Source organism: Elephantulus edwardii, unplaced genomic scaffold (assembly GCF_000299155.1).
Source record: "Elephantulus edwardii isolate Elephantulus edwardi_28Jun2011 unplaced genomic scaffold, EleEdw1.0 scaffold00363, whole genome shotgun sequence".
Lineage (NCBI taxonomy): Eukaryota > Metazoa > Chordata > Mammalia > Macroscelidea > Macroscelididae > Elephantulus > Elephantulus edwardii.
Genome location: NW_006400113.1, coordinates 1,001,752 through 1,012,338, shown reverse-complemented (window position 1 = coordinate 1,012,338; position 10,587 = coordinate 1,001,752). Strand labels below are relative to the sequence as shown.

At 36.7% G+C, this 10,587-nt stretch overlaps 1 protein-coding gene across 1 annotated transcript in view; it reads left to right on the top strand.

Annotated features, from left to right (window-relative positions):
• Positions 1-5,002: 5,002 nt before the first annotated feature.
• GABRR1 (gamma-aminobutyric acid (GABA) A receptor, rho 1) overlaps positions 5,003-10,587 on the top strand; it is a 136,651-nt gene continuing 131,066 nt past the window's right edge. Inside the window, exon 1 of the mRNA XM_006902062.1 lies at positions 5,003-5,161. Within this exon, the coding sequence (XP_006902124.1) occupies positions 5,040-5,161 (122 nt within the window). The 5' untranslated portion in view covers positions 5,003-5,039. The remainder of the gene's footprint in view (positions 5,162-10,587) is intronic.

Below are 10,587 nucleotides of genomic sequence, written 5' to 3'. Positions count from 1 at the left end.
GGTCTCCCACCCCTCCTGGATCCTTATTTGATGTTTCTTTTGGAGACAGTAAAAGAAAATATTCTCAGGACTGGACTAAAATCTCCTGGACAGCTTAAGACATAGCACATCCTTTTCACACCTGTTGTTTACTGTCTGGTATCATGGCTAACATGACAGATACCCAAAACTGTTCTCTTTTAGTGTTCTAGAGAGCTACAATCCAATGTCTTCTAAATTAAAGTCATTGTCTTGCTTCAATTTCTCTTCTTTTGATTAAATAAATCAGTATTCTTTTTACATTGTTTAGACTCATAGAAAACTGTGACTTGTTTCTTTAGGTGAAGTGTTACATTCATCGTAAGAGTTGTTGAACCCTATGCTCATTCTTCGTTTTGTTATGATAAAGTTCTTCCCTGGCCTACCTAGAATCAAGATGACTTTTCCTAGACCTTCTAGTCCCTGGGTGCAGCAGCATACTAAATTCTGGCCAAAAGCTATGAGTGAAACTGTTGATGTAACTTATAAATCACATCAGTATCTTTAAGGGGTGTGACCTTTTTCTATCTCTTTCTTTATGCCAATACTTGGAACATGGAGAGCAGATTGAGCTAGTTTAGAGAATGCCAAGAAGGGTACCACTATAGAGCTGGGAGAGCTATTAGGAAGAAGAAACTTAAGTTTTAGACACTATGACTCTGCAATACTCTCTGTGGAATGTCATGGGAAAGAGAAAGTGACCTCCTTGAAAAGTTAGAATTATTTTGGGTGTATATTAAAATATTTGAAGTTTATTCTAACTAAAGCTGCTATCCAAGGCTTAGTTCTACGTAAGCAATCTAGATGTCTTTCCCTTAGTTCTTGTGTAGGAAACAGACTTTGATTTGAAGACTGATTTTGGATACAACAATGGTAGTAACAGGGTTGTTTTGGAGAAAAATTCTAGCTTATTAGTTCGTTACTTTTTTTTTTTAAAAAAAAAGCACCTCAAACCCTTTCCTATGGAATTGATTCTGTCTCATAGAAAACCCTTGTATAACAGAGTAGAACTATTCCATAGGATTCTTCCCTCCCACTCTGTAATCTTTATGGGTGTAAATGGCAGACCTTTCTTTTCTTGTGCTTCTGGTTGGGTTTAATAATTTAGATTAATGACAACAACAACACAACAATTGTTTAGAGCTACTAAGCACCTTCTATGCAAAACCAAATAGTAAACCATTACCTTAAAACTAGATGAGAATGCAAATGCAAGGAAACAATTAAAGCAGAACAACCCGAATGGAAATGTTGCTTATACATTGTGAAAAAAAAGGAGTTTGTGAATTCATAGAAGGCTATTGTGCCAATGCTGATAAATGTATCATTTTATTTTGCTGTTGTAGTGTACTGTAGAGTCAGAGCTGACCCATAGTTGACCCTCTAGAAGGTTTACAGAGGCAGTTAATAGCACAGGAGATTGTCCATCCTTTTCCCACAAAGCAGTTGGTGGCCTCAAACCACATGCCTCCAGGATTGCAGTGTAGCTTCTTGCCAGTAGGCCACCAGAGCTCACTTCAGTTTTGTTTACAGGTAGAAAAATTTATAAAATTACTGTGAGTTACAGATAGTATAAGAAGAAAGAGAAAGATCTTCCTGTATACCCAGAAGAAAAACCCCACATTCAAATAAATCAACAATTTTCCAAATAATTAACCTCAATAAAATTTTCCTCATTAATTTAGCTAGTCTTTCGTAATTAGTTATTGTTCTATTTTGTCTCAGATTAGCAAGTTCATGAAGTCGTTGGCTTTTCAACTAAAAAGAGTTATGGGAAAGCCTGACAGTACATTGGTACAGAGTGAAAGTTATTGAAGCTGTGGAATAATGTCAGCTTAGCACTGAATAGGCAGTAATTTAAAGTACCTATTTATGAAGTCTTTGAGAGGTAAAAACAGATATACTCAGCTGCTAGCCAAAAGACTGGGGATTAAACTCACTTAGAGGCACCTTGAACATACTAGAGATGAGGAGAATAGTGAAAGATAAGGAAGCTAGCATCAAGAAGCTGTGCTGCACTTCTAATGACACGTGATTCGAATTCACCAGCTGCTCTGGGAGAAGGATGAGTAATCTCCAGTGCAATTACTTGCCTCTGAAAACCTGCCAGAGGATCAGCTCTGCATCAGTTCCGACTCGATGGTACAAAACAACAAGTCTCTCCTAATAGCAGCAACAGAAATACTTTAGAAGAAAAGCCTGGCAATCTACTAAAAAAAAAAATCCTTGTGAATCAAACGGAGCACAGCTCTCATTACACATATGAGGTCATCATGAGTCAGAATTGATTCTATAGTACCTGCTACTCAGGAGGCATAGTGCATAGGCTGTTGTGCTGCTAACCTAAGTGGTTGCACCTCTCTGGTAAGTTTACTCCACCAGTCACTACATGAAAGAAATACAGGCAAACTCTTCTATGTGATTCGCAGTCTCAGAAAGTCAGTGGAGGGTCAGCTATGGTGAATCCTTTTCTCCAGGAACGTCTTTTGTAGAAGATATAGATCAACAGCCTGGATATAAAAATGGTATCTTCAGACAAGTATCAAAGGGGGGGGAGGGCATTATCTACAGATAAGAGATTTCATAAATGTAGCAAGCTAATTGCTGTTGTTTGCCATTGAGTCAAATGTGACTCATAACGACTCTATGAACAGGGGTTTGGAACCTTGCCCTATCTTGTGCCATCCTCACCATCTGAACATGCTTGAGCCCATTGTTAAAATCACCATGTCAATCCATCTCGTTGACAGTCTTCTTCTCTTAGGTTGACTCTTCACCTTTCCAAGCATGATGCCTTCTCCAAGGACTGAACTCTTCAAACATCATGCCCAAAGTATGTGAGAATGTGAGACCAAGCTTTACCATCTTTGCCTCCGAGAATCTCCCTGGTAACACTCTTTACAAGACAGACTTACTTATTCTTTTGGAAGTCCATCAGATTTTCAGTACTCTTCCCCAAAACTATAACTCAAAGCTATTGATTCTTTTGTTCAACTTTCAGATCCATAGTAAGCAATTGGGAAGACTATAGCTTGAACAGGCTTAATTTAATCTTTAAATGGACATCATTGCTCTTCAGCACATTGAAGATGTTTTTGAGAACAGATTTTCCCATTGTGAGCTATCTTTTGATTTCTTGGCTACTGCTACCAAGGGTGTTGATTGAAGTAAGATGAAATCATTGACAATTTCAGTCTTTTCTCCATCTATCAGATATTGTCTATTGGCCTAGTGGTGAGGATTTTTGTTTTCTTGATGTTGAGATATGATTCATATTGAAGGATGTAGTCTATGATCTTTTGTAGCAAGTGCTTTAAATCCTCCTCACTTTCAGTAAGCAGGGTTGTGTCTTCTGTATAATGCAGATTGTTGATGAGTCTTCCTTTAATTCTGATGCTACATTCTTTTTTATACAGTCCAGCTTCTCAAATGATTTGTTTAGCAGCATACATATTGAATAGGTATGGGGAAAATACATAACCCCGATGCACACCATTCTTAATTTTAAACCATGCAGCACTCCCTTGCTCTGCCTCTTAATGTTGTTATAGGTTTCTCACTAGCACAATTAAGTATTCTGGGATTCTCATTCTTCTCAATGTTAGCTATAATTTGTTGTATCTGTACAGTCAAATGCCTTTATGTTGTCAATAAAACACAGAGACATCCTTCTGGCATCCTCTGCTTTCTACTAAGATCTATCTTATATCAGCAACAACCCAGCTTGTATTTCTGGCAGGTCTCTGTTAACATATTGTTCTAGCCATTTTTGAAATATCTCAGCAAGTTTTGCTTGCATGTAATATTAATGATGTTGTTTAATAATTTCTAGTTTGTTGGATCATCATTTTTGAAAAGGGGAACAAATATGGATCTCTTTCAGTGAGTTGACTAGGTAGCTGTCTCCCAAATTTCTTGGCACAGCTTGATGAGCATGTCCAGGACTACATCTGTTTGTTGGAACATGTCAACACTAATTCCTGGGACCTTATTTTTTTTTTTTTTTTGGTTAATACTTTCAGTGCAACTTGAACTTCTGCCATCATCATCACGGGTTCTTGATTATGTGCTGTTTCATGGAAAGATTCTGTGCCAGTCAATATTTTTTCTATGCAATGACTCCTTCCACTTTCTTGTATACTTTTTCTAACTTCTTTTGACACTTTGTGAATCATTCAAGATTTTCCTCAAAACATCTTTCAGTATTACAATTTGAGGCTAAATTTATCCCTTAGTTACTGGTAAAAATTACAGAAAAAAAAATCCCATGAGGCAGTTCTACTCTGTCAAAAGTGGTTGCTGAGAAGAGATCTGCTTGAAGACACACACATTTTCTAAAAGTGGAAAGTCAAATAAGAATAATGCTACTGATAAGGAAATCTGGTTATTTCAATGCAAAACAAAGACAAAAATCCTCTTCCTTAGTTGCCTTTCTAACCTCAACCATAAATACAACAAAATAGTATCAAGTCCTGTTCTTTGCTGTTTCAGCCACAGGAAGGAGGCATGGTGGGGGGGGGGTGGTGTCTCATGTTGTCCAAATCCAGCTCTCAGTTCAAGCAAATAATAACAGCTGGAAGCTTAAAATAGATCTCTAGAATCCCTCATTAATATGTCATTTGAATTAGTTGACCACCTCTTACATTTCTTTTTGGAAATTGCTTTTGTCCAGTTTTACATCTTTCTGTTCATTGAACCCGAAAATGTATGATCTTTGCTAACGCATTCACATTCAATGGTGAACTAATTTACATTGGGCAAAATAATTGTTGCACAGGGACTGAGGAATTCAACCTCAGTTCAGAAAATCCCTGGCATCTGACGTAGGAGGATTTGTAGGTTTAGTGGAAATTGCTTTTTCCTGCTTCCCAGATTATATATTGTGGGTTGATTTTTTTTTTTTTTGCATGAGTAAACATCCTCCTGATAATAAACAGTGCAATAATGTCTTAAGAGAGAAAAAGAACATCCTTTTTATCTCTTTGCCATTTCTGGAGAGTACTATTTGGGTTTGGAAACCCATGTTGGCTGTCCAGAGTATGAAATTTGGCATCATCCTCTTGTGGTGGGTATGGATTTTGTCTGGTGAAAGTCGAGTACACTGGCAAGGACGAGAAGGACATGAGATGGCTAAAAAAGGCAGGTGAGTGGACATGTAGAGTCATAGGAACTAAGGCAAGGGGTGGACAAGGCAAGCTTATGGGATTGTGCTGGAAATTGAACAGCACTGGTGACACATGGTGTATCATATGAATGCCTCTCCCTGTTTTCCTCTTTATTTTCCCGCTTCCCCTGTTGTAGAAAGTTATGTACTGTCTTTTACAATGATGCTAGGTTAGATAAAATGCTCTTAGACTTGTTTTTAAATCCCTTTATGAGGAATGAAAAAAAAAAGAATGCATGCACACAGAAAAACCTCAAGGACAATTTGTTAATATCTACAACCTAAAGTTAAAACAAATCTACTAATTTTGAAAGAACCAATGGGACCTTTTATTAGTGGGAAATTATTTCTACTAGATTTGTGGATCATCATTCAAGTTTTCATTAAATTGTCTTCATCCTGTAAATTGGCAGGATGCAGGCATGGGGCTTCCTGTAGATGAGCTGCTTGTTGTTGTTCACATGGTATGAATACCTGCCTCCCTGCTTGTATTGTACTAGTCAATTGAGAGGGGCACAGACAGGAAACCTGTGCCCCACTGACCCCCAGATGTGCAACTGCCTCATGGCTCTGAAGACAGCATACCTGTAGTCCAAATACAGTCAATTAAAAACTGTATTTAAAGACAAGCCAGTCCATCTTTCTCCCTTTACTGATGAGGACCTGAAGGTCATTAATGGTTTTCTTTAGGTGTATAAGCAAATGATTTTTTTTTTGCAGTTTGTATGAAGTTTTACAAGTTATATTGGTTTTTCATTCAATAATTCATATATATATATATATATATATATATATATATATATATATTTACAACATTAATTACAACACACAACATCTGTGCTCATCCCCTATTGTATATTGTTTTCCCCTTGCTATACCCTAATAATTATCTATAATATGTTTATTTTTTTTATTTTCTTTCCCCTCCCTTTCTATGACTGAAAACCATCCAAGAGTGATTCTGTGTGTAAATCTTTTTAAATAATAAAAAAGTTTATTCACTTGCCTACAATTATTCATATGTGTTGTGGGGTTGTTTTTTTTAAATTTTATTATTTGTATGTGTGTGTACTGTCAAATCAGATCTGACTGGTACAGGAGGAGATTGTTCCTCCTTCTCCAGCAGAGGATCTGGTAGATTTGAATGGCTCACATTTGGCATTGCAGTGCAATGTGTTGTGTTTTGTACAATCACTCATATACATTGTACATTTTAAAAGAACAAGTATCTTTTACTTGAGATAAACAAAAAGTTTTTACATAGCTCAACATGTCATGTAGAAAGACTTCCTTGCCTGTATTACTGAGCAAAAAATAAAGCCAAAGCACAAATATCATTCTTGTTTGACATGTATTTAGATGATTAATTTTATAAAATATAATGCATTTGAATAATTGTATAAACATAATGTGAATGAAGAATAGAATGAAACACAATTTACATAATTGTTTTAATTAATTTAATTATACTAAAATCCTACCACAAAGTATTAAAGCGTAATATGCTTCGTATTCCTTTAACATCTGTGTGTTTCAAGTCTTATATATACTCTACTACATTCACAGTATGTCAGCAGTTCTTGAATATGTAAAATAAATATAAATTCATCTCTTCTAAAAATGCAGATGTCTATAACTACAATGGTCCAACATGGGAAAGGAGATGAGGAGGGAATGAAAGAAAGGCAAATGTGTTCACGTGGTTCAAATATTTGGATTTAAAAACAACTTCCCCAGAGCAGCTGGCTATGATGGAATTTCCAGAAAACCTCCTTTGCCCCTCAAAAGAATGTGAAAATTTCCAACCTAAAATGTTGTAATCTATGGTTGTGAGCCACCCTAACAGATTATCAAAGCAGTTGGAGGAAGAAGGATGTGTCTTCTGTTAATTTGAGCACAGCCTCTTTAGCTGCTGATCTCTAAGTGGTGAGCTCTGGTTGCCTACTGTAGCAAGAAGCTACACTGCAATCCCAGAGGTGTGCGGTTCAAATCCACCAGATGCTTTGCTGGAGAAGAAGAAACAATCTCCTCCGGTACCAGTCAAATCTGATTTGATGGTACACACACACACACACACACACACATACACACGATAAAAATAAAATTTAAAAAAAGCTGTTGAAGTACCGGAAATTTTTTGAAGAATAGGGCTAAAGAAAGAGGGATAGTAACAAGGCTTCATGTTTAGAACCAACAAATACAATAACTCCAAGATGAATCTCTTTCCCCAACATTAAATGTGGCAATATTTTTTTTAAAAAAATTTACAGGTAGATGAAATTACAACAGAATAGTTCAAAGTAGTAAGCATAAAAGAATTCAGTCAATGTTATAGATTCATCAGTATTTCATGATAGAAAATCTGTTTACTTTTAAAGACCTAGCAAAATATTCTTGTTTATAAACCACCTATTTTTTATCATTGGACTACATGTTGAATCTTTTTTTCTTCCTCCCATCTACTGAAGAATCCTACATTCAGCCTTTAAGTATTCTGCATTTATTTGACAATCTTGTAGCTGAGTATCTTGTTCTAGTTGAGTTTGGTTGACATGGTACGGATACGTGCCTCCCTCTTTGTACTCTACCACTCAATTGTGAGGGGCACAGACAGGAAGCCTGTGCCCCACTGATCCCCAGAGGTGCAATTGCCCCATGGCTCTGAAGACAGCATACCTGTAGTCCAAATATAGTCAATTATAAATTGTATTTAAAGCCTAGCCAGTACATCTTTTAAATAGTAAAACTGGAAGCTGCTGGCACAAGGTCTTGAACATGGTGTCTGATATTGTTTGATAGTTTTCACTAATTGTTGTCTTATATTCATTCTCTACATCCTCTATGATTGTGACAAACTCCTTGGCAATTTGAACTTCTTTCGAAATAAGTGTTGAATCATGTATATCTTTGCAACTAACCAACTGAACATTGTCATCCTCATAATAGTGAACCTGAATCTTAAGCACTCCAACCACTTGGGCTGTAGGTGGTGTGATAGCGAACTTCCACTCTGATCTTCAATGACCATTCCAGAAGGTTTTAGGTTGAAATTGGTGGAAGGATAGGCAATCTTCACCCATGCAATTGACTGCCTCTTAAAACCTGCCAGAAAATCAGCTACGGGTCTATTGCAACTTGATGGCACACCACAACAGTACAGAAGTACAGTGATCTTTCAAGTAGCCCTCTAAACACTGCCACAGGATTCTCCCCAAGACTATAGTCCTCTATCTAGTGCCTCTGTTTAGAGATCACTTGCTTCTTTCCGTTAGCAATCACATTTAAAGGAACTTTTATTTCTTGGGTCTAGAAATCTATTACCCAGGCCACTGTGTTCTGTAATTAAGACCTGATCTTCATATCCTTCTATCATACAGATGTGAACTAATTCATGTTATACTGAGCAAAAGCATGAAAACCCTTCCCTTAAGAAGATTGTCAGTATGAAGTAGTAGGCGGACATCATTAAACACTTTATTACATTCTCCTGGAGGTTCAAAAGTGATACATTCAGTAGCTGTGCATACCTTCTCATCCGACACCCAATCGTCCTCGAAGACAGCCAGTTTGGACTGTGCTCAAATACATTGGATTTTATAATTAATTACTATTGATCTATGCCTATTCTCCATTATAATACTTTTTTTGGTCCTCTCAAGCTGCCCTTTGAAATCTTCTGTTCAGCTCTTTTACTTTGGCATGTTTTCCCTGCTCTATGCTCTAGTGTAATCTTCAGAGTCTCTTCTGACATTCATTTTGTTTTTTTTCTTTCTCTTCTGTCTTTGTAATCACCTTTTGCTTTATTCATGGATGGTATCTTTGATATCATCCCATAACTCATCTGGTCTTCTATCATTGGTATTCAAATGCTTCAAACCTATTTTTAAGAAAGACATCCTGTCTTTCTAAGTCCCCACTGAATGTTTCCTATTCCTTCACACCCTCCTTGTCCACCATCCTCTGCTATCCCAGTAATTTCCCCTCTTTCTTTTTGTCTGTCCTTTCTCCTCCCCCCCTCCTCTTTTAAACCTTGACACATTTTGCTCAGTTATCTTAGTTTCACAAATGCAGTATTTGTCCTTATAAGATGCAGTTATTTAACTCAGCATAATACTCTCTATACTCTCTCATGTTATAAATGATTTAACAATGTTGTTTGTCCTTAGTAATGCATAATATTCCATTGTATGGGTATAAACATTTCTCAAGCTATTCATTTGGTGGTAGGCATTTAGACTGTTTCCTTTGTTAGTTATTGTGAATAATGCTATTATGAAGATAGGAGTGCATCTCTCCATTAGTGTCTCAGTTCTGATTTCCTTGGGATATATTTCTATCAGTGAAATAGTTGGGGCATATGAGATTTCCACATTCAGCTTTTTGAGGAAATGCTAAACTGCTTTCCATAGCAGTTATCTCCTTTTATAATCCCACTAGCAATCTTTCTACATCCTCTCTAATGTTTATTCTTTCCTGTGTTGTTAAACTTCGCTATTGCTGCTGGGATGAAATGGTGTCTCATTGTTGTTTAGATTTACATCTCTCTGGTTGCTAGTAATTTTGACCATTTCTTCATGTGTTTGTTACCTATCTGAATGTCCTCTTTTGTGAAGAGTCTTTTATTATCTTTTACCTATTTTGTGATTGAGTTATCTGTCTTTTTCTTGTGGAGGTTCTATGGCATTCTATAAACTTTAGCCTTAATTCCATCTAGACCTTGATCTGAAATGTTGTCAAGTGTTGTTTCCCAGTGTGTGGCCTTTCTTTTAATCCTATGGGAGAAAGGTTTTGATACATACAGAGATTTTACTTTAAGAAGATTCTATTTGTCAATTTATCCTCTCCTAGTTACATCTTTTGGGGTATGTTTGAAAGCCTATTTATGCCATAGGCTAGGGCTTCTAAATGTGTTCTAATTTTGTCTGTTATGATCTTTATGGTTTGGGGTTTTACCTTTAGGTCTCTGACCCACTTTAGTCAGTTTTTGTGTATGATGTGAAATGTGGATTCTCTTTCTGTTTTCTGCAAGTAGATGTCCAATAAAGGGATTTTTGATTCTTGGGTCTTTATTTTTTTCCTGCAACTTAGTGATGTAAGCATTAGTTCCATATGGAACCTTGGATTTGACATGACTAGAGGTTAGAAACATTTTATGTGAAAGGAAGTCCAGTTTTCAGGAATTTGAGACCATTAGGAGGGCTGAGTGTCTGGATTCCCAGTGCCCTTCTGTCCCGGGGCTGGACAGAGCTCTGTTACAATACTTACAGTTCACAGTGTTTGTTTCAAGATATTATAGGAGTATTACCAACCAGGAGCTTAAATATGCAGTGGCCACAGTGAGTCCAGGACAGGAAGAAGAACAGCTATGTAAAAACTATGTACACAATTACACTGTTGGAAGATGC